This window comes from Carcharhinus amblyrhynchos, chromosome 21, assembly GCF_965287045.1.
Source record: "Carcharhinus amblyrhynchos chromosome 21, sCarAmb.v2.hapA, whole genome shotgun sequence".
NCBI classification, from domain to species: domain Eukaryota; kingdom Metazoa; phylum Chordata; class Chondrichthyes; order Carcharhiniformes; family Carcharhinidae; genus Carcharhinus; species Carcharhinus amblyrhynchos.
In genome coordinates this window covers 41772308-41796374 of record NC_137344.1, presented here as the reverse complement: position 1 = coordinate 41796374, position 24067 = coordinate 41772308, and the positions used below count along the sequence as shown (strand labels likewise).

The following is a 24067-nucleotide window of genomic DNA, read 5'->3' as shown; positions in this document are numbered from 1 at the left end:
AGTTGTACTGCAGCCGGTGAGTCCTCTGTGAAACCTATCTCACACAAGCGACCTGGCTTCAATCCCAGATGTGGAGATGCCGGCGTTGGACTGAGGTAACCAGAACACCAGGTTAAATTCCAACAGGTTTATTTGGTAGCAAAAGCCACTAGTTTTCGGAGCGCTGCTCCTTCGTCAGGTAAGTGGGTAATTCCCACTGGTGGCTTTTGCTACCAAATAAACCTGTTGGACTTTAACCTGATGTTGTGGGACTTCTTACTGTGTTTATCCCAGTCCAACGTCGGCATCTCCACATTCAATCCCAGAGTCAGCGCATCAAAATTACAAGCGAAATTGACGGAATATGCTTGCAAGTCTTTTTTTTAAATATATACCGGCAGTGGTGGGGTAGGGGGAACCATCACTCTACCGGATAAGTGAATTAACCGAAAACTCCCAGTTATCCGAAGGTTTCGATGGCTAAAAAATCAGATTCAGGAACTTGCTGAACTGTAAACTGAAATGTCCCTGAACGGAACGATATGGAAAATAATGAGACTCAATTAGAAGTGGGGAAGCATCTGAACCCATGCGAGAAATGGGTCACTTTAAACGCCGCTGAAAATGAGGCGTCTCAGCAAATGTGACCACTTTTCTTTTGCCTAAGCTCTGTACTCAAAACAGGTTACCAAATGATTCTTAATAAAAACATTTACGCTCCGTTAAAAACGCGGTCTTAACTTTCTAATACTTTTTCAGATGTTTACTGTCTGGAAGAAGGCCAGGACATTTTTTTCCCCCCATATGTGCAGACTGACGTCCCGTTCTTAAAAATAGCCTCGGACGAGAAAGCGAGAGTTTTATTTTGATGGGGTAAGCAGGGAGTGGGGGGGGGGGGGAGGTGGCGGAATCAAGTCCTTTGTAGGCCAAATATAGAGGCTTGCTCTGCTGCGCCAGCAGAATGAGGTTGTCTATAAAGATGCAGCGGGGGAAGTCACCAATCGCCTATCCTCTCAGCTTCACCCGTATGTATTCCAATGATGCTGCTGCTGCTTTTCTCATTAACAAAGATGCTGTCGCCAGTGTTTTTGAGCTCCGCCATAGTCATGCTGTTAAATACATTATCCCCCGAGTCTCGACACGTTGTCAAACGCTTGCTGTGATGTCAGTTCAGAGTGTATTAAAAAAGAAAATCGTGTTACAAGTTGAAAAATGATGAGCAGAGCTATTTCAGTGGATTACAGATAATCAATGCGTTGAATGAAATATCAGGCTAATGTTTTCCAATTATTCCTTTTGCAGTGCAGCCGTTGCTGAAGTCGTTCTTTATTTCCCTTCTGTTGGTGTGTGGAGATAACCAAGGTATGCGGCCACAATGTCACTAAACTCAAACTAACATTGTAGAACTTTGTCAGGGACTTATGATGCCCCCACTTCGGTGCGGTTGACATTTCACTTGGGTTACTCACGCAGGTTTGAATCTGCAGTGCATTAGTACATATTTATATTTTCTTTCGGTTGCAATCACGTAGGCAGACGTACCTGAATACACTCCTGATATGAAGCGAAGAGGTACGATGTTATTAGATAAGAAGGCGGGACAGTGGCACAAAAGTCAATTGCTCATTTGGGAGAGCCGGTGCAGAGCCGTTAGCTCTGTAACAATTCTGTGATTGGATGTTAACAGCAGAAAATGAGTCGGTAGGGGTGAACCTGTGGTCACAATGCAGGCAGCTAGTGGGTGGAGTGGGAAGGACGACGACGAAGGTTATTGTCATATTACAATGACAATTTATAAATCACAAAATTGAACTTTTTCCGGAGAATAAGCTGAGTGCAGATAGATCCTGGCTGTAGAATATATGCACAAATAGAAATCTGCACGAGGGACCCAGGTTCGATTCGCAGCTGAGGTCACTGCCTGTGTGAAGTTTGCACATTCTCCCCGTGTCTGCATGGGCTTGCTCCAGGTGCTCCAGTTTCCTCCCACAGTCCAAAAGACGTGCTGGTTAGGGTGCATTGGCCATGCTAAATTCTCCTTCAGTGTACCCGAACAGGCATCAGAGTGTGGATGATTTTCACAGTAACTTCATTGCAGTGTTAATGTCAGTCTACTTGTGACACGAATAGATTCTGAGGCAAAATCCTGTGGACGTTGGAAATCCAAATTAAAAATAGAAAATGTTGGAAAAAACACCAGCAGGTCTGGCAGCATCAGCGGAGAGAGGAGTTGGCGTTTCGATAGGAATGTGACAAATGGATTCTTTTAACCTAGTTCAGCTCATTTAAGCGCGGGCAAAGATACGAGGTTTGACATACAATCAATCGGTCAATCAGACTGGGCAGACGTATTTTATACAATTTAGCAGATGTGTCACGCTACAACTTTGGCAGCCCTTAGACCATTAAGCCAACTTTGTGTTGCAGAGTAGCAGGAGCAGGATTAACTGAACGCAGTGAGATGAAGGCCCTCCATTCACATTCAGAGCGCTAATCCGAATTCACACGGGCTCAAAATGATAGGGATGGACTGAATGCGAGGTCATTATGTCGGAAAATTCTAATTTTCCAGAGGACATATTAGCAAAAATTGAGTGTTCCTTTTCAATTGGAGATAGCATTTACAGACATACACCATTTGTGTTTGGACAGTAAATCGCAACCATGGGAGATGCGGATATGCAAGTGTTTGGAGAGGCGGCGATTTACCTCCGCAAACCCGATAAGGAGCGATTGGAAGCTCAGAACATACCATTCGACGCTAAAACGGCCTGTTATGTGACCGATGCTACAGAATTGTACGTGAAAGGTACAATCAAGAGCAAAGAGGGTGGTAAAGTCACCGTGGAGACACTCCTGGACAAGAAGGTCAGTTGAAAAATTGAAAATAAGTAAATCATCCTGAAATGCTTTCCTGTCTTCACAAAACCCAAATGTCTTTATTCAACTTTTTTTCAGACGGTAACTGTTAAAGAAGACCAAGTCTTCCCAATGAATCCTCCGAAATTCGATAAAATCGAGGACATGGCCATGTTGACCCACTTGAATGAAGCATCTGTGCTGTATAACCTCAAAGAGCGTTATGCAGCTTGGATGATCTATGTAAGTACCGGGGAGCTTCAGACCAGAGCATCATACAGCGCGGAAGTGCAATTAGTGGCACTCTCCTCACTCTTTTCTAGCACACCTACACATTTGTTTTTATTCCGAGTGCACATTTTCTTTTTTAAATTGAATTGATCAGTGTTTCAGACAGCGCAGTACAGATTCCAATAACACCCTGTGCATAAAATAAATTCCACCTACCCTCTGGTCGGTCCCATGGCTAATTCTGGTCCTCTGCCCTCCTGCCAGCTGAAATGTTTTAACTTTATCAAATCCTTTGTAATTTTGAACGTTTCTGTTGAATCTACATTTAAGTTACTTCGCTATAACGGGAACAAAAATCCCATCTTATTCCCACAGCTGAAGTCACTCATCCATAATCGCCTCTGAATTCACTTGACATCCTCCAAAAAGTAAATCCACACAATATTCCAACTGAGGTCCAATCAGAGATTTAGACAAGAGTTAGCATAACGTCCTTGCTCTTGAGGGCTAAAGCCAAGGAGGACCGCATTATTAATTTGTCCTGTCACCTCGAAGTGTTCGTCTATGAGAATCCCAAGGTCTCCTTAGTCTTGCAGCCCCTTTTCAATTCCAAAATGAAACGTATCATTGAACAAATCAGCGGCCCTTCCCTTATAAGGCACGTTTTCTCTTACTGTAGACCTACTCCGGGCTGTTCTGTGTCACGGTGAACCCCTACAAGTGGTTGCCAGTGTACAATCCCGAGGTGGTGACCGGTTACAGAGGGAAGAAGCGACAAGAGGCTCCTCCACACATCTTCTCCATCTCTGACAACGCCTATCAGTTCATGTTGACTGGTGAGTTTGTAGGTCTTAATTCGTTGTGTCGGGTGTTCAGTGGGGAATTATTTTCATCCTCGTTGAAAATCGGAATAAATTTCGACGAAACCTCAGTGATCTAAACTTTGATCTCACCTTCATCTTATTTGCAGATCGTGAAAACCAGTCCATTTTGATCACGTAAGTGTTACTGCTTCAACTTTTCAACAAGTTAATGCAATTCGAATTGACTCCAGTATTTTTAATCGTCTCCGGTAATTACGGTTTGTTTTCTACTCCTGCTCTGTCCAGCGGAGAATCTGGTGCCGGAAAGACTGTGAATACGAAACGTGTCATCCAGTACTTTGCATCAGTTGCAGCGACAGGGGACGCCAAGAAGAAAGACACTTCCGGGAAGGTAAAAACATTGATGGTGTAAAATTGGTCATTTTAGCTGTTTGGCTGTAATTCATTTCTTGACTCGGTAAATGCTCCAACTCCTGATGTTTTTACAGGGCTCCCTGGAGGATCAAATCATCCAGGCCAACCCGCTGCTGGAAGCCTTTGGTAACGCCAAGACCGTGAGGAATGACAACTCGTCTCGCTTCGTAAGTTTCCTGCACATTTCTTGCAGTTGCATAAATCGGAATCCCGAGTATGTACCACACTTATTACAACCAAGTTGCTAATAAGTACCACAATGGATGATTCAATACAAACTCAATTGTGCAACTGTTGTGAAATTATGCTTTAAATCTCTGATTTAAATTATCTTTACATTCTAGGGTAAATTCATTAGAATTCACTTTGGCGCCACTGGGAAACTGGCTTCTGCTGATATTGAAACCTGTAAGTTCTGTTGAATTTTATTTGTAAATATCAGCCAATCAAATTTTCAACACACACAGGTTCTTCAGTGAATCTATATTTGTGTGTGTACATTCTCTCTAGATCTACTGGAAAAATCCAGAGTAACATTCCAGCTAAAAGCAGAAAGGAGTTACCACATTTTCTATCAGATGATGACCAATTTCAAACCAGAAATTGTTGGTAAGGATGGAAATTTTGGCAAGTTGCTCGCTATTTCTGTTCTTTGCCAGGTTGAAATGATTAGTTCTAACACGGTAAATATACCCTAATCTCATTTGAAGTAAAATCTGGTGTATTCTTCTAATTTATTGATGTTATTTGCCAACTTCATTTGAGATTCATCTTCCAAATCCAACCATTAGTTTGTCAGTATAATGAATACCAGTCAAATGGCGAATTGAAGCTGAATCAGGTTGTCTGAGTGGAAGAGGGAAAGCCTAACTATAAAATTGGGTGAAACACAAGCTTCATTCCCTTCATCACAATTCCTCCAACAAAACATTTGTTTTGCTTTCTGCAGAGAGTTGTCTCATTACCACCAACCCCTATGATTTTCACTTCATCAGCCAGGGTGAGATTTCCGTTACCAGTATCGACGATTCAGAAGAATTGGTGGCGACTGATGTGAGTATCAGCCGTGCATCTTTAATTGTATTTTCTTATCCTGACTTGTGCCTCCTAAAGTATTTAAAAATTCAGGCAGTCAGCACCAATCCCTCTTTTACTAGCATAAAACACGTCTAGAATGAAAATGACATGGAATATACACTGACAGAACAAAATCAAGCAATGTCAATCAGAAACGAATGAAATGAAAATGTAGAATGTTTTAAGTATAATATGGCAGAATGATATTTTAAAGTAAATTTCTTTTTATCCATAATTAAGTAGATGAAAGGTTTCAAAATGTTTAAAACTGTTTCCAGTTCTAACGAATACTTTATTATTGTTGGATTTTGAATCTATTGTTTGGGTTTACAGACTGCCATCGATATCCTGGGCTTCACCAATGATGAGAAATGGGGCATCTACAAACTCACTGGTGCAGTAATGCACTTTGGGAACATGAAATTCAAGCAAAAACAACGTGAGGAGCAGGCCGAGCCAGATGGCACAGAAGGTAACAGTTTCATACATTTCACATCACTACAGTATGACTAAAGTCTAAATGTTCAGAAGAATATTCTGAGACATAGTGTATTTCAATTTATAATCTCATATAATACAAGTGTTATTTTAACATTTTGGAAAAATGCTGGGCCAGATTTGCACTGCTGACCTCAAAGAAAGCTCTTGTGACGTCTGTGGCAATAACCTCCCCTTCCCGACAATCTGCTGCCAAAGTAAGGCAATTGCAAGGTGTCCCGTAGAAGTGAGGTCACCAAGGAGGAAAATCCATCACCCCCCCCCTCCCCCCACAAAGACAGTAACCAGGAAGTTAGAAAAACTTTATCTCTTACTTTTTTATTTTTATTTAAATCTCCAAATAGTGAAACTAATGATTAGGATTGCATAAAGACAGAAGCTAAAATATCATGTAATCATGCTGTAAAAAGAGTCTTTTTGTAAAAAGTGGAAATTCTTATCCTCCTAATAAGGATATTGCTATATCTGAAACCTGCCATTGAATAAGTATGAAATTAATCTTCCAGGACCAGTGAGGCTGTTTAACAGTAATTATGAATATAATACATAATTAAAAGCCCAGTGACATGTCATCCAACAAGCTGTATTTTTTTCAGTGATTTTGAGAGAAACCAACAATATCGGAGAGGAAATGCTCATTAGTTCAGTTCCCTTGGTAGCAGATTGGGGAACTCAATGTCACAGACTCTGGGGAAATCTTGAATGACTGACATGACTAACAGTAACTTCAGGTTTTCCACATTATTCTGTGCATGTGTAGACTCCTAAAGTGTCTGTCAGTTTCAGTGGGGCAATAACGGTGAACACCAAGAGCCTTGCTGCCATTATCGCTATAAAGTCTGGGCCATTCTTAAAGGAATTATCTGCATCTCCTTTATTAATCCAGTACCTGTGTGTCTGTGGTTAGTATCGTGATCCTTCAGTCAGTTAGATTGCAGAGACAGAGAACACTGTCCTCTAATCGGCTATTTCATCCAGATATGCTGAACATTACCAACTGGCAAATCTATTGTTTCTGCAAATTGAAGGCTTTGAGACTTCGCTTTTTTCAAACCTGTGTGTGTACACGTTCGTGTGTGTGTGTATTTGTGTGTGTGTGCTCATTCACCTGTGTGTGTATGTTTCTGCACTTATATGTATTTGTATACTTATCCATGTCTGTGTGTAGGAAAACTGAGCACTATATGGTTTAGGTTTTCCCCCAACAAACACCTTTTTTTTGTTCACAGTTAGTAATCTAATAATCTTCTGCCTAATACTTGAGTAACAAGAAAAAAAACAATAGGTTCCATTGGAAAACAGAGGTGAATCAGGATGGCAATCCCTGAAAAATGGCAGAGGAATCCTTCTCAGGATACAACTAATACAACAAATGTTACATCATAATTACTCTGCATAACATGAAATGTAACTGGTTGCAATTAAAAAGTGTGATATCCTGTGATATAAACATGTGCGAGTACTCTCATTTTACCCGATCCACCAAAGCAATTAGGTATAGTCCACAACGGACCATAGGTATCTCCCTCTCTAATATAGAGAGACAGAGAGAGAGAGACTGTTGGTTATAAACAGCTTGAGCTGGCATGGTGAGAAAAGAGGCTTCCATGAACTATCACAGCCAGTATGAAAATTGAATCCATGCTGTAGACATTATTCTGCATCACAACCTAGTCAGCTAGCCAGCTCAGCTAAAGTTGCATAAATGAAAGAGATGACACAACATTCCCTATTTGTTACAGGAACAAAATTTTGCATTTGTAAATTTGATATCTGTATTGACTTCAATACTGTTTTGAAAATTTGTGATCGAAAATACATACATGTTGATTTACGGTCACTAGTAGTGTACCATTGCTCACTCAGGGTTTCTATGGCAATATGCATTTTACACACATGCTGCAGTATGGAGCTTTGCATAGTAATAGTATTCCTTCCATCACAAGGTTGACCAGGAATCTCTCCCATTCTTACTGCCTGCCAGTGGCATGTGTTGAAAGGATATGCAGGTTGACATGTGACCTGTCTATCCATATTATGCATGAACTTTTCTCAGCCATCAAGTCCTGCAGTGGGGATTGAACACAGAGCTTTGACTTAGAGGCAGGGACACCAGCCCTGCACCACAAAACATTCCAGCACCAATGTAAGGCATCTGAACTAAACATAAGAAAATGTTACATCTCAGTGTTTTTTCCATTATCGCATTCCAAGTATAAAATTAGATGTTATACGCAAACATACTGGATTGTCATTTCTATTTTATTAGATGCCGACAAGGTTGCTTACCTGACTGGACTCAACTCTGCAGATTTGCTGAAGGCTTTATGTTATCCAAGAGTGAAGGTTGGCAATGAATTTGTGACCAAAGGTCAAACTGTTCAGCAGGTAAACTTTGAAGAATTTTAGTAAAGTAACATCTATGTAAACCTTTAACACATTTACTTTTGGCTTACTTCAGGTTTTTGACTAAATGAGTACTGTATTCTTTCAGGTCTACAATGCAGTTGGTGCCCTTGCCAAATCCATTTTTGAGAAAATGTTCTTGTGGATGGTTATCCGTATCAATCAGCAATTGGACACGAAACAGGCCAGACAGTTCTTCATTGGTGTGTTGGATATTGCTGGGTTCGAAATTTTTGATGTAAGAATCAGAAACATAAATATCAACAAAATAAATTACTGAAACTTTACTGCACCAAAAAGCACAATCCAACACTTAAATGAGACATTAATTTGTTCTACATATTCAGTTCAACAGCTTGGAACAGTTATGTATCAACTTCACCAATGAGAAACTGCAGCAGTTCTTCAACCACCACATGTTTGTTCTGGAACAAGAAGAGTACAAGAAAGAAGGAATTGAATGGGAATTCATTGACTTTGGTATGGATCTGGCTGCTTGCATTGAACTCATTGAAAAGGTCAGTAATATAATGCAAGACATTAATTAGAACTGAAATATATTTATGTGGACACTATTTGATTAGGGTAAGTGTCTCAATGTTAACTATCTTTCTCATTGCTCCAGCCAATGGGTATCTTCTCAATCCTGGAAGAGGAGTGCATGTTCCCCAAGGCCTCAGACACTTCTTTCAAGAATAAGCTATATGATCAGCATCTCGGTAAGTCAAACAACTTCCAGAAACCCAAGCCTGCCAAAGGAAAGCCTGAAGCTCACTTCTCACTGGTCCATTATGCTGGCACTGTGGACTACAACGTTGCTGGCTGGCTGGAAAAGAACAAGGACCCTCTGAATGAAACTGTAACTGGGCTATTCCAGAAATCATCAGTGAAACTATTGGCTCATCTCTACGCTGTATCCGCTGAAGGTAAATTTCTAAGACACTCAAATATTGATATTGCTTTTTGTTAACGTTGTGTTCACACATTTCCCAATCAGTTTAGAACAAACTAATTTGTTGCTTTGTTGTAGCTGAGGCCGGTGCAAAGAAAGGTGGCAAAAAGAAGGGTTCTTCCTTCCAGACAGTGTCTGCTCTGTTTAGGGTGAGTTTCTCTGACATATATATTTATAACATGTAGCAAACCCAAGTTTTAGTAAATTTGAGTCAGCTGGAAAAGTATTGATTAACAAATTAGTTTGTTTTGTATTATTACTACAAATACCATGGGACAAAACTGGACATCAAATTATTTTCTTATTCACCACATAGGAAAACTTGGGCAAGCTGATGACTAACTTAAGAACTACACATCCACACTTTGTGCGTTGTATAATCCCTAATGAGACAAAGACACCAGGCAAGTCTGACTCCCACCACAGGCTATAATATGTGAAATAATATTTTCTTTTGGAGAAAACAAACTAACCGTAACATTTGTAATGTTTGTGAACACCTGTTTTTGAAATGGACAGAGTTCATGAAAAGGCTCAACCTTCTTATCCTTTTGATAATTATTATGCTACATTCATCAGGTGCTATGGAGAACTACCTTGTAATACACCAGCTGAGGTGCAATGGTGTGCTGGAGGGTATCAGAATCTGCAGAAAGGGATTCCCAAGCAGGATTGTCTATGGTGACTTCAAGCAAAGGTAAGTAATCTCAAAAACTCTACATCAGTTTTTATTGCATCAAAATGATGAGTATATTTGTTTCAAATAGGAGGGGAAACTAATATACAGACATCCTTATTGTATCAGATACAGGGTTCTGAATGCAAGTGCCATTCCTGAAGGCCAGTTCATTGACAGCAAGAAAGCTTCTGAAAAACTGCTCGGATCCATTGATGTAGATCATACACAGTACAAATTTGGACACACTAAGGTAAGATTACTTCAATCTTACCTTTATTGGTATGAAATTATGGGCTAATGAAACTGAACAATTACCCCAAGGGAAACTCAGTTTTCAATTTAGAATCATCTCTCTCCACAGTGTGCACAACTATATGAGGTAGGACAACACATTGGCAAAAAATGGAAATGGCAGAGTAAATTATTTTCCAGTGTCCAATATGCAATCCAAGTAGTAGTAACTTATTTGACATGTTGAAAATTTAAAAATTGTCTTCATTATTAAAGGTGTTCTTCAAGGCTGGTCTCTTGGGTACACTTGAAGAGATGAGAGATGAAAAGTTGGCGCAACTCATTACCCGCACACAAGCTATGTGCCGTGGATTTTTAATGCGGGTTGAATTTAAGAGAATGATGGAAAGGAGGTAAACATCATCATGTGACCAAAAAAGTAAATTTGTCAGTAAAAAATCTCTTACATAATTGTAGAGTTTCTTCTGATACAAAAGCTGTAGATGGATGGTTATTAACTATATTCCTCTGTCTAACTACATTCTTCAGGGAAGCACTGTATACTCTACAGTACAACATCCGTGCATTCACAAATGTCAAACACTGGCCATGGATGCAATTGTATTTCAAGATCAAACCTCTTCTGAAGAGTGCAGAAACAGAGAAGGAAATGGCAAATATGAAAGATGAGTTTGCAAAGACTAAGGAGGCACTCGCCAAATCTGAAGCACGAAGGAAGGAACTGGAAGAGAAAATGGTGGCTCTTGTTCAGGAAAAGAATGATCTCCAACTGCAAGTCCAAGCGGTATCAATATTCAAAGTCTTACAAAGTAAATTCTGCTGACAACTTGTAAAAAAATAGAACTGGGAGTAATTCATGGTGTTCTTTTTCTGCAGGAAAGTGAAACTCTAGCAGATGCAGAAGAAAGATGCGAGGGATTGATTAAGAATAAAATTCAACTGGAAGCGAAAGTGAAAGAAGCTAATGAAAGACTGGAAGATGAAGAAGAGATAAATGCTGAACTTACAGCTAAGAAGAGGAAACTGGAGGATGAGTGTTCAGAACTGAAGAAAGATATTGATGACTTGGAGCTCACTTTAGCCAAAGTTGAAAAAGAAAAACATGCAACAGAGAACAAGGTATGAACAGGTGGTCTTTAAAATGTATAGTAGATCTATAACTCACTGCAGAATGCTCATATCTGTTGATTACACTTTATGAAATTATTCTGAGCACTTGATTTTTGATGAACACAGGTGAAAAACCTCACTGAAGAGATGGCTAGTCTTGATGAAGGCATTGCAAAAGTAACTAAGGAAAAGAAAGCCCTCCAAGAGGCCCATCAACAGACCTTAGATGATCTTCAGGCAGAGGAAGACAAAGTCAACACGCTGACCAAAACAAAGACTAAGCTGGAGCAACAAGTTGATGATGTAAGTCTTCTTAAACACAATGAGAGCAAATGGATTTGAGGGTACAATCACTGTTTGTGCCAAATTTTGATCAATTTTGTTTTCCTTTAAAGCTTGAAGGTTCTCTAGAGCAGGAGAAGAAACTTCGCATGGATCTTGAACGTGCTAAGAGAAAGCTTGAAGGTGACTTGAAGCTGTCACAGGAAACCATAATGGATTTGGAAAATGATAAGCAGCAACTGGATGAAAAGTTGAAAAAGTCAGTATTGATCTTAGTTTCTGTGCACCTTCCTTTGCTGGAATTCTGAACCCATCTGTCCTATTGAGTAGATTATTGGAGACATTGACACTTCAGGCAGGGAATTTCCAGTAATTAACATGATCTTATGAAACATTAGTCATTGAATGATTAGTCACTGATCTAGTGTATGTAATCAAGAGTCATTGTTCAGAAAAGAAGACTCCTCATTGGGAGTAAGATGTTAACATAAGAATTGAGGTTGCATTTAAAGTATTCCATCATTTCAGCATGTCAGTAAAAAAAGATTTCATACTATCAAAGAATCCCAGCAATGCAGGAGGCGGCCATTCGGCCATTGTGTCTGTTCTGACATTCCATCAGAGCATCCCACCCAGGGCCCTATATCCATTGCCCCATGTATTTGCCCCGCTAATCCCCCTAACCAACACATTTTGGGACTCATAAGGGGCAATTTAGCCTGGCTAATCCACCCAACCTGCATATCGTTGGATTGTGGGACAAAACACACGCTCATACGGGGAGAACACGCAAGCTCCACACAATCACCCAAGGCCAGAATTGAACCCAGGTCCCTGGTGCTGTGAGATAGCAGTGCTAACCAATGTGCCACTGTGCCATCCTGCTAGGAGTTCATTAAAAATGGGTGGCATGGTGCCTTAGTGGTTGGCACTGCTGTCTCACCAGGGACAAGGTTTGATTCCACCTTTGTTGACTCTGTATGCTTGTTCTCCCTGTGCGTGCATGGTTTCCTCTGGTTGTTCCAGTTTCCTCCCACAGTCTAAATATATTTATCGGTCAGGTGGATTGACCAATGCTAAATTGCCCCTTAGTGTCCAAAGGAGTGGAGGTTAGATATAGGTGGATTTGCCACGGTAAATGCATGGAGTTATGAGGATAATGTTGGTGGGTTTGCATGGATAAAGTGCTCTTTCAGAGAATCGGTGCAGATGCAATGGGCCAAATGGCCTCCTCCTGAACAGCAGGGATGAGAATAATACAATAATTTCATTAGTAAGTGATTTTGTTGAATTTTTCACTCTTACTATTAAAGGAAAGAATTTGAGATCAGCCAACTTCAAAGCAAAATTGAAGATGAGCAGGCTTTGGCTTCACAACTGCAGAAAAAGATTAAAGAATTACAGGTGATTTATATGTTCAGTAACATTAGCGATCCATTCTTTGCAAAGGTTATGTGCATGAACTGATGTTACTTGTTCTAAAATTATAATCAATACATATTCATCTTAAGGCTCGTATTGAAGAGCTTGAAGAAGAAATTGAAGCTGAACGTGCCGTTCGTGCCAAGACTGAGAAACAGAGAGCTGATCTTTCTCGGGAGCTTGAAGAGATCAGTGAACGTCTAGAAGAAGCTGGCGGAGCCACTGCAGCACAGATTGAAATGAACAAGAAACGAGAAGCAGAATTTCAGAAGATGCGCCGCGATCTGGAAGAGTCCACCCTACAGCATGAAGCCACGGCTGCTGCTCTTCGCAAGAAGCAGGCTGATAGTGTTGCAGAACTTGGGGAACAAATCGACAACCTGCAACGTGTCAAACAGAAACTAGAGAAAGAAAAGAGTGAGTTGAAGATGGAAATTGATGACCTTGCCAGCAATATGGAATCTGTGTCTAAAAACAAGGTATGGTTCCAAATGTTACTAAAGCTTCTCCTTCCTATAAATATGCTAAATAGTTGTTATCTCTTTGGTTTCACATCCTTTGACAATTCTGCATTTTGGTTTTAGGCAAACCTTGAGAAAGTGGCTCGGACTCTTGAGGACCAGGTCAGTGAACTGAAGACCAAACATGATGAGCATCAGCGTTTGATCAATGATTTATCAACTCACAAAGCACGTCTTGGAACAGAAAATGGTATTTATCAGTTGCACAAGCATTTTTTTTGGTGTCTAGAAAATTTAAATTTAATTTATAATTTTTTTGCTTGGAATCACTTCTGATTTGCAGGTGAACTGAATCGCCAATTGGAGGAGAAAGAAGCCTTGGTATCTCAACTAACAAGAGGCAAACAGGCATATACTCAGCAGATTGAGGAGCTCAAGAGACAGCTGGAGGAGGAAACCAAGGTACCAGAGTAATTTAAGTAACTAATTCATATTAGTTTTAAAAGAAAATATTATATATTCAGTTTAAATTGTGCAGTTTGCAACATTTTAAGATTTGATTGTCTAGTAAATAACCTCAGATACTCCTGGGTAAGACACTCTGTCACAGAATTAGTGCAGTCTTGATGGGCCAAGTGGCCTCCTGCACTGTGGGGATTCTATGAATCAAGATTTACCAACACAGTAATAATCACAGATATATTAACTATTATGCTATCACCAATTTCAGGCTAAGGGTGCCTTGGCACATGCCCTGCAATCAGCCCGCCATGACTGTGATTTGCTCCGTGAGCAATATGAAGAGGAACAGGAAGCAAAGGCCGAGCTCCAACGTGGCATGTCCAAGGCGAACAGTGAAGTTGCTCAGTGGAGAACAAAATACGAAACTGATGCAATTCAGCGCACGGAGGAACTGGAGGAGGCCAAGTATGTTATAATGAAATGAGAATTTGGTTTCCTACAAAATGCTGTTTAAGATGATGTTATTAGAACATCTTTGGTTTTGCACATTTTAGGAAAAAGCTTGCTCAGCGCTTGCAGGATGCAGAAGAGCACATTGAGGCTGTGAACTCCAAATGTGCTTCACTGGAAAAGACAAAACAGAGACTGCAAAATGAAGTGGAGGATCTAATGATAGATGTGGAGAGGGCAAACTCAGCAGCAGCAGCTCTTGACAAGAAACAGAAGAACTTTGACAAGGTAAGAGTTTGTTTATTATTGTTTCACATTCTCTATCATTCTATAAATAACAGCAACTTCATATTAATGTTAAGTAAATTCAGCTCTAGATAGATGCAGGTTTGACATAGGATTAGACTGAATTTTTGAATGGACCATGCTCTTCAGAAAACCATCCAATAACACTTAAATTTCACAATACTTGGAGCGCAATTCACTTTCCCACAAAATGCTGTGAATGTTGTCCAAATCAAAATGATGAAGCCTAAAATCGAAAGATTTTTGTTGGTAAATTTATTAGGTATTTGTAGGGAAGGAGATATATGAAGTTGAGGTACATGATCAAGTAAGACAGCAGAATAAAGCTGAGGGGCTGAGATATCTACTTCTCCTTGAGTTTTTATAAACAAGTTTTAAATGCATTCATTGTGCACTGAATTTCAAGCACATTTAAAATTTAGTCCTGAACCTTTTTAGATAATAATAATAAAGCTAAAACCATCCCCTGTTCTGCCTAACAAAATATACATAAGAACATAAGAAATAGGAGCAGGAGTAGGCCATCTAGCCCTTCAAGCCTGCCCCGCCATTCAACAAGATCATGGTTGATCTGAAGTGGATCAGTTCCACTTACCCGCTTTCTCCCCATAACCCTTAATTCCCTTGTCTATCAGAAACCTATCTACCCGTGACTTAAATATATTCGGCGAGGTAGCCTCCACCACTTCAATGGGCAGAGAATTACAGAGACTCACTACCCTTTGAGTGAAGAAGTTCCTCCTCAACTCTCCCCTTATTTTGAGGCTGTGCCCTCTAGTTCTGCTATCCTTTCTAAGCAGGAAGAATCTCTCTACCTCTACCCTATCTAGCCCCTTCATTATCTTATATGTCTCTGTAAGATCCCCCTCATCCTTCTAAACTCCAATGAGTACAGACCCAGTCTATTCAATCTCTCCTCATAGGCTAGCCCCCTCATCTCTGGTATCAGCCTAGTGAACCTTCTCTGCACTCCCTCCAAGGCCAATATATCCTTTCGCAAATGCGGCGACCAAAACTGCACACAGTACTCCAGTTGCGGCCTCACCAGTGCCCTGTACAGTTGCAGCAAGACCTCTTTGCTTTTATATTCTATCCCCCTCGCTATTAAAGGCCAACATTCCATTCACCTTCTTGATCATCTGCTGCACCCGCAGACTGGGTTTTCGTGATTCGTGCACAATGACCCCCAGGTCCCTCTGCACCGTAGCATGCTGCAGTTTTTCGCCCTTTAAATAATAATCCCTCCTACTATTATTTCTACCAAAGTGGATAACCTCACATTTGCTAATGTTATACTCCATCTGCCAGGTCCTCGCCCACCCATTCAGCCTATCCAGATCTCTGTGCAGACTTTCCGTGCCTTCCACGCAATTTGCTTTTCCACTCATCTTCGTGTCAACAGCAAATTTCGTTACCCTACACTCAGCCCCCTCCTCCAGATCGTCTATGTAAATGGTGAACAGTTGAGGCCCCAGCACCGATCCCTGCAGCACTCCACTAGTCACCAACTGCCAACCAGAATAGCATCCATTGACTCCAACTCTCTGCTTCCTATTAGACAACCAATTCTCTATCCACGCTATCACCTTACCCCCAACTCCGTGCACCCTAACCTTTTGCAGCAAGCTTTTGTGAGGCACCTTATCAAATGCCTTCTGGAAATCTAAAAATACCACATCCACAGGTTCCCCTCTGTCTACCGCACTCGTCACATCCTCATAGAAATCCAATAAATTTGTTAAACACAACCTCCCCTTCATGAATCCATGCTGTGTCTGCTTAATCAAATCGTTCTTTTCTAGGTGCCTCGCTATTTCTTTGATGACGGATTCTAGCATTTTTCCAACTACGGACGTTAAACTAACTGGCCTATAATTCCCTGCCTTTTGTCCGCTACCTTTTTTAAACAGCGGCGTAACATTAGCCGTTTTCCAATCTTCCGGCACTTCCCCAGAGTCCAGCAAATTTTGATAAATAATTACTAAGGCATCCGCAGTCACCTCTACCATTTCTTTCAGAACCCTGGGATGCATTCCATCCGGTCCCGGGGACTTGTCTGCCTTCAGTCCCATTAGTCTATCAAGCACTACCTCTCTAGTGACAGTAATTGCATTAAGGACCTCATCTCCTACCATCCTTTTATCTTTAATATTCGGCCAGATATATAGGACACTAATATATAGGACACTATCTTACCAGCTCGCCACATTCGTTGATCAATGGAGTAAGTGGAAAGATAGCACAATGATGAGGGAGGGACTTACATGCAGGCCAGGAGCCACACAAGTGTTGCGCCGCAGAGGGGGTCGTAATGGAGGTGATGTGTCAGGAGTCCACCAGGGACTCAACGGGAGCTTCCAGATGGTGGTGACCTGCATTGTGGAGATGGGAGGTCGGGGGGAGGGGGGTGAGGTGGCAATACCACTAATAATGAGGGTAGGGGTCTATGAGTGCGGGTGGGAAGCAGTCTCCTGGTTCAGTGGAGGAGGTCTTCTGGTTCAGTAGAAGCTCAGGGCGCCCTGTGCATGGCTTCACCAGTGTACTTAGGCTCTGTCCCCCTAGCAGTGCAAAGCTTCCAGTTGTCAAAACAAATAACACAGTGCTGACAAATTGAAGTGTTGAATTCACCCAAAACACTGGATTCTCGTTTTCACACTATGATGACAAAATCTTTTGGGTAAATGCTGCTCATATTTTTACAAAAGCAGACTGTTATGCATGCATCAAGTTCTCTTGCAACAGCAGAAAAGTTTAGTTTCAGCCTTGCAGTCTGCCCTCAATATTCCCCAGCTATCATGTCATGTCAGCATTGGGATAGAACTTCATTCTCACATTTCACTTGTACCTTTTGCAATCGTCCACTACAGATCCTGGCAGACTGGAAGCAGAAATATGAGGAAAGCCAGGCTGAACTGGAATCAGCCCAGAAGGAGTCTCGCAATGTGAGTACTGAGCTCTTCAAGATGAAGAATGCATATGAGGAGTCTCTGGAACAACTTGAAACTCTTAAACGAGAAAACAAGAATCTGCAGCGTATGTCTTAAACCTTCCTTATTATTTTAAGCATTTAAGAATGTTAATATTAATAAATGTATATGTATTTACATTGCTGTTAAAATCTACAGTAAAATGCTTTTCTTACCTATTGTGCTTTGCACAATTAACTCAGTCTCACATCATAATTATAACCATATGGTGGTCTGGTAATCTTAGTTTCATCACCACAAAATAGTTATAATTTTAAACTTTTTGCATAAATTAGAGGAGATTGCTGATTTGACTGAGCAGCTGGGTGAAAGCAGCAAGGCCCTCCATGAGATAGAAAAGGCAAAGAAGACAGCTGAGCAGGAGAAGAGTGAAATTCAAACAGCTCTAGAGGAAGCAGAGGTAAAACTAATAATTGTTTTATTTTAGCCTTTATACAATAGAAATAGAAGTTTAGAATAATAGTATGCCTCATTCTGCACTCTGGTGATTCTATGGTTTGTTAATTAGTCCATATTTGCTCAACTGACTACTAATTTTGTGACAGATTACATTTTTTAAAAAACTTTGCATCACCAAGGTTAAACTAATTGGCCTGTAGACTATGGGGTTTCCATGCATCACTTTTTAAACAATAAATTTTGTCATTATAAATTGCAAATCTTCAATCCTCTGTATCTAAGGTGGATTGGAAGATTATTGCCAATGGATGCATACTTTCAACCCTTTTTTGCTTTGTGCCCTGGAATGCATCTAATCTGGTCCTAGTAGTTTACCAACTTTAATTATAGCCAGCTTTCTTCAACAGTTAATCAAATAGCATCAACAAACAAATGGGTGAAAAAATTTGGAAATCTCTTCTGCATATGGCAATTGATGCCTGATCAATTTTTAAATCAGAAATCGATAGATATTTTGTGAACTAAATATTCTCAGGGCTATGAGGCAAAGGCAGATATATGGACTTAAGTCACAGAGTTAAGTCAGAACCTCATTGAATAGCAGAATATCCTCTAGTGGCTAAATGGACTTACTCCCTTTCCTGTACTTCTATGTTACAACAATGTAATAGTCTTGAAGAATGAATGAATTTGATACACAGCAAGAACATAGCGAGTACAAACAACTTTTATGACAGTAATATGTGAAATTTTGAAAAATTATAGGCTTCTCTGGAACATGAAGAGAGCAAGATCCTCCGTATTCAGCTAGAACTGAACCAAATCAAATCTGAAGTTGATAGGAAAATTGCAGAAAAAGATGAAGAGATTGACCAGCTGAAGAGGAACCACCAGAGGGTTGTAGAGACAATGCAAAGTGCCTTGGATGCAGAAATCAGGAGCAGAAATGATGCTCTAAGAATCAAAAAGAAAATGGAGGGTGATCTGAATGAAATGGAGATTCAGTTGGGACATGCGAACCGCCAGGCTTCCGAAGCTCAGAAACATCTCAGAAACCTGCAGGGTCAACTAAAGGTTTGTTTAATAGGGCATTTCTCTCTGATTTATTGTCAACTTTAATCTACTCCTAAATTCTGTGCAACTTTCTGTCAATAAAGTAAATATAATGCATTTTTCCATGAGCTAACTAACAGTTTTAGAATTATCAAACTACTCAAGCTTTTATTCAAAAAAATCATTTGAATTTTTGTTAATATAATATAAATACCATGCTTCACTATGATGTCTGCTTTCAACATATTTCTGCCATCTAAATAGGATACCCAGTTACACCTGGATGATGCTGTCAGAGGCCAGGAAGACTTGAAGGAGCAACTGGCCATGGTTGAGCGCAGAAGTGGTTTGCAGCAGGCTGAGATTGAAGAACTGAGAGCAGCACTGGAACAGACAGATAGATCTCGCAAAATTGCTGAACAAGAGCTTGTTGATGTCACTGAGAGAGTACAGCTGCTACACTCACAGGTTTGTACAGACATTGATGACAATTTGAACTTTGAACAGCGTGGCTGAAGCTTAAGATCATCAAAGGAGCTGGCATGGCCTGTGTGTGGTGATTCTGTTGGAATGAATGGCAGGAACTCATTAATGGTATTAGATACATTTCCCATCCGGAACAAGATTAACTGGTTGGTTTGAAGGAACGTCAGTGACAGGAGGTTGCAGCATATGCCACCCATTCACTTTCTTAATTCCCAATTTCTGAAAACCCACAGTAAAATGTAAATTGAATTTCCATTTGTTCAGTCATGGGACTCACAAACAAAGCTTGAGCCTATTTGTGATTGTAGTTTACAAACCCTACAAAATGTGTTCTTATAGACTGACTTTCCTTGCAGAACACAAGTCTCATCAACACCAAGAAGAAGCTGGATGCTGATCTGAATCATCTCCAAACTGAAATGGAGGAAACAATTCAGGAATCGAGGAATGCTGAAGAAAAAGCAAAGAAGGCTATCACAGATGTAAGCCACAAGTTAACTTAATTATATGCTCATATTTTCACAAATGGTGATTTGTCATACTCAGTTACTTTGTTCATACTATTTCAACTTTAAACTTGAATAATGATTTGCTCCATTACCTCACCATTATAAGGCTGCCATGATGGCTGAAGAGCTGAAGAAGGAACAGGATACCAGTGCTCACCTTGAACGAATGAAGAAGAACCTCGAGCAGACAGTGAAGGACCTGCAGCATCGTCTGGACGAGGCTGAGCAACTGGCAATGAAAGGAGGAAAGAAACAACTCCAGAAACTGGAGGCTCGGGTAAGTGGCATGACTGTGTTATCATGTGCTGCTTGCTAAGGTTTGTGAATATAATGAAGTTTTGGCTACAAAACAAAATTCATAATTTTGCAGCAGTACATATCTTGCACAAATGTAAAATAATTAATGCCATCTGGTGACTGGTTTAGGTGCGTGAGCTGGAAAATGAACTGGAAGCTGAGCAGAAACGAGGTGCTGAAGCCGTCAAAGGTGTTCGCAAATATGAAAGAAGAGTCAAGGAACTGACTTATCAGGTATTTATAAGTTGGTTAATTGACATGGGAAATCATTGTGGGAAGTGGTGGTAATCATTACTTTTACAAAATATCAGTGTAACTGCTGCCTCTTTTGCACTATTTACAGTCTGAAGAAGACAGGAAAAATGTTCTGAGACTGCAGGACTTAGTTGATAAACTGCAGCTGAAAGTTAAGGCTTACAAGAGGCAATGCGAGGAGACTGTAAGTACCAAGGACAGTAGTTCCTTCAAAATGTTTTCTGATAATTATTTCATAAAGTTAAAATTTAGATTTCAAATATTTGAGTTTTTTTCTATAGTGTAAAGTTTGTCAAATACTTGTGCAATTTACATTAAAGGCAACTCAGGAATATCAAAAATCTGATTATACATAAATCATATGGGTCACCACCTCATTTCAATGATTTATGTACCCTGTTCAATAAGAATATATTAAGCATTGTAAGCTTCAATTCATATTAACATGAATCCAAATCCAGAACTATGGTACAGAATCATTGCTGTCATTATCAACTGAATTGTCAAATTCATTAAAACTTTCTGGAAATCAGGTACCCCAAAAATATACTCAGTATATTAATTAACTTTTATTGTTACTTATGGGATTTTGGTATGACTGGCTGGGCCAGCATTTACTGCCCATTCCTAATTGCCCTTTAATTAAGTGGCTTGCCATTCAACCACATTACTGTAGATGTTACCACTTGTCGGCAAAACCAGTTCTTTCCCTGAAAGCCATCAGTGAGCCAGAAGGTTCTTTGTAACATCAACAATGGTCATTATTAAACTTTTAAAATTCCAGATGTTCAGTGAATTCAAATTTCACTACCTGTCCTGGATCTCTGGATTACTAGTCCAGTGACAATACTACTTTGCCATCGTCTCCCCCTGAGTTCACTACCAATAAATAGTTACAATTAACTATATTATATTCAAGCGCTTTGAGAATTATCTCAGTTTTTTTCTTCTTTGTTAACATCATAAGCCAGAGCAGGGGAAGGTTTCAGTGAACTCGCATTAATCTGAATATTTTCACCTTTCATTTTATACCCTTTCTGTATTAAAATCTGGACCATTGCATATTGCAATTAATTGGTCTGGATGTATGCGATTGCATTTAATCACCTTTTATATTTGTCATATAACTGCAACATAATTTAAGAATATTGTGACCAAGGAAATCTGAATATGACATTCACATGAAAAATCATATATGACAGAGTTCTTCATTTTATTTTCATTCAATTCCTTACTTCTAAGTAAACGTTCGGTTTACCTGACAAATACACGCTGTTCCCTTGGTCCTGGTGTTTTAAAAATTACACATGGTTCCTCAAATCCAATGGTAATCTTCATTTGCTATAGTTCCAGAAACTGAGTCTGATTTATTGTTCTTTGGCTCTGCATTGTATAATTCCCTTTCACATATTTCCCAGGAGAATTAATTATGATTTCCTGATTCATATCTAACTCTTTTGAATATTATATGATCCAGACTCCAAATGCCATTCTTATGGAATTTGTAAAAACATTTATGAAGCTACACCTATTTTATTAATGAATATGTTGTTTTGCACCATTTTGGCACAAATATTACGTCTGCGTTTGAGATGTAAATCAAACATTGTATATACTAATGAAGTCTCGAAAAACTGAAAAGGCAACATAGAAAGTGAAAATGCTTTCCTTTGCCCACCGCATGGAGACTGAAGTCCCAAATATAAAAGGAAATATTTACACATATTGCAGAAAGCAATGTCCAATCAGTGTATCGAGTCTTCCATCCAATTTAGGCTGGATTCAAAATCAAGTCGCAAATATAAAAGAACAATGTGATAAGACTGAATAATGAAATAGTTTATCTCACAAAGTAAAGATTGTGCAACTTGTGAATAGTTATATTCTAGATGTCAAATTGTGTGGATCACAGCATTAGAACTGATAGTCATCCCTCCCTCCAAACACATTTGCCAAAACCTGTGTAAAAGATTCACTCTTATTATTCAAGTGAACTGCTACATTCTCCTACGGTCAATATTCTAACCTGCAACCTAATCATTTCTTCTACTCCAACTCCTTTAGGAGGAACAGGCTAACATTCACCTTTCCAAGTTTAGGAAGGTGCAGCATGAACTGGAGGAAGCTGAGGAACGTGCTGACATTGCAGAATCTCAAGTCAACAAACTGAGAAGCAAAAGCCGTGACATAAGTGTGAAGGTATACTGGATGTAAATTATTTCAAAACTGAATAAATAGTGAAGCTTAAAATACATTGACTAAAAGTGTTGGTAAAGATCTCTATTGTTTGTCAAAATATAAGTAATATTTTAAAAGCAATCTTTACATTATATTGGTTTAACCATTTGCTATTTCTTTTTGCCCATTAGAGCGCCGCTGAAGAGTAGATGACAATTTGAAATGGTCCAAAGAAGAAATCCACAAAATGTGTGTTTCTTTGTAACATAGTTTCATAAAAATAACTCTGTCAGTCGAAATAAAAGAGCATCTATGAAAAATCTTTCTTTGTCATCTTTGTCTGTTAGTTGGTTTGATAATCATTCTAGGAATAAAAATGCAGTACAGAAAAATCAAATGAAATTATATTGTGAAAAAAGCTTGGTGTGGCAATGGGAAGGAGAACCCATTAGATTGGTGCACATGAAATTTTGTAACAGAAGCACTTCCTCCCTCCCAAGTGCTGGTCCCACGCCACCCTGTGCCTCTTGCCTGAGCTCTGAAAACCATCCCTTCTCTTAAAGCCCAGAACTTAGCTGTCTCTAGCAGTCATCAGTCTTCTTCCTGCTCCTTCTTGCAGCCCAGCAGTGCCCACCACTGAGCTCTGGGGCTGTCAGATCTGCTGGCTACTCCAGCATCTTCAGATGTGCCAGCTGCCAAATGCCTTTGTTCCAGGAGGCCAGTAAATCTGCAACATTCCCCACTCTCCCCCACAACTGAACAATCTCAATTTAACAACCCCAATGCTCAGAACACAAGTTTTGTTCTGTGTTTCTTCCAATCTCACAACACCAGCTTAAAGTCCAACAAGTTTATTTGGCAGTAAATGCCTCTAGCTTTCAGGGTTTGCCCCTTTGTTAGGTCACCTTAATCTGGTGTTGTGAGACTTCTTACTGTGTTTATCCCTGTCCAATGCCGGCATCTCCACATCATTTCTTCCAATCAGCCAGGCTTTGTTAGAATTTCTGCTACTGTTCTTTAAGCACCTTTATTGTACAATTATAAATTTAATTCTGGGAATAGACCATGGAACATTACTTTTGTATAATATCTCTATACTGTTGTCAAAAGTTCTTCTGCAACTGAATTTGACTTCCCCACATCTTTGACACTGGAGTAGCGCACAGAAGACCACTGATTAAGATGTACATTAAGATGCTGGATGCATTAGCTGACCTGTAGGCAGCCATCTATCACTCT

At 39.8% G+C, this 24067-nt stretch overlaps 1 protein-coding gene across 1 annotated transcript; it reads left to right on the top strand.

Annotated features, from left to right (window-relative positions):
- Positions 1-961: 961 nt before the first annotated feature.
- LOC145356387 (myosin-4-like) lies at positions 962-23150 on the top strand. Its single transcript, XM_080209067.1, has 41 exons — positions 962-1004; positions 1282-1341; positions 2632-2847; positions 2938-3081; positions 3749-3905; positions 4040-4067; positions 4179-4284; positions 4382-4474; positions 4652-4715; positions 4818-4916; positions 5257-5360; positions 5718-5856; positions 8152-8270; positions 8377-8526; positions 8636-8806; positions 8914-9214; positions 9319-9389; positions 9557-9644; positions 9820-9937; positions 10046-10169; positions 10427-10563; positions 10700-10955; positions 11048-11290; positions 11408-11584; positions 11677-11822; positions 12877-12967; positions 13075-13464; positions 13570-13696; positions 13790-13908; positions 14177-14373; positions 14463-14646; positions 17532-17697; positions 17927-18051; positions 18816-19124; positions 19368-19571; positions 19946-20071; positions 20205-20375; positions 20525-20629; positions 20739-20834; positions 22715-22849; positions 23020-23150. Exons 3-41 carry the CDS (start codon positions 2644-2646, stop codon positions 23035-23037), a joined length of 5802 nt encoding a protein of 1933 aa, XP_080065193.1. The 5' UTR covers positions 962-1004; positions 1282-1341; positions 2632-2643; the 3' UTR covers positions 23038-23150.
- Positions 23151-24067: the final 917 nt, after the last annotated feature.

Coding starts and splice junctions, on each gene's coding strand:
- LOC145356387 (XM_080209067.1), top strand. CDS start 2,644: ATGGGAGATGCGGATATGCAAGTGTTTGGAGAGGCGGCGATTTACCTC. Junction 9,645..9,819: donor TAATGAGACAAAGACACCAG/GCAAGTCTGACT, acceptor TACATTCATCAG/GTGCTATGGAGAACTACCTT. Junction 9,938..10,045: donor TATGGTGACTTCAAGCAAAG/GTAAGTAATCTC, acceptor TTATTGTATCAG/ATACAGGGTTCTGAATGCAA.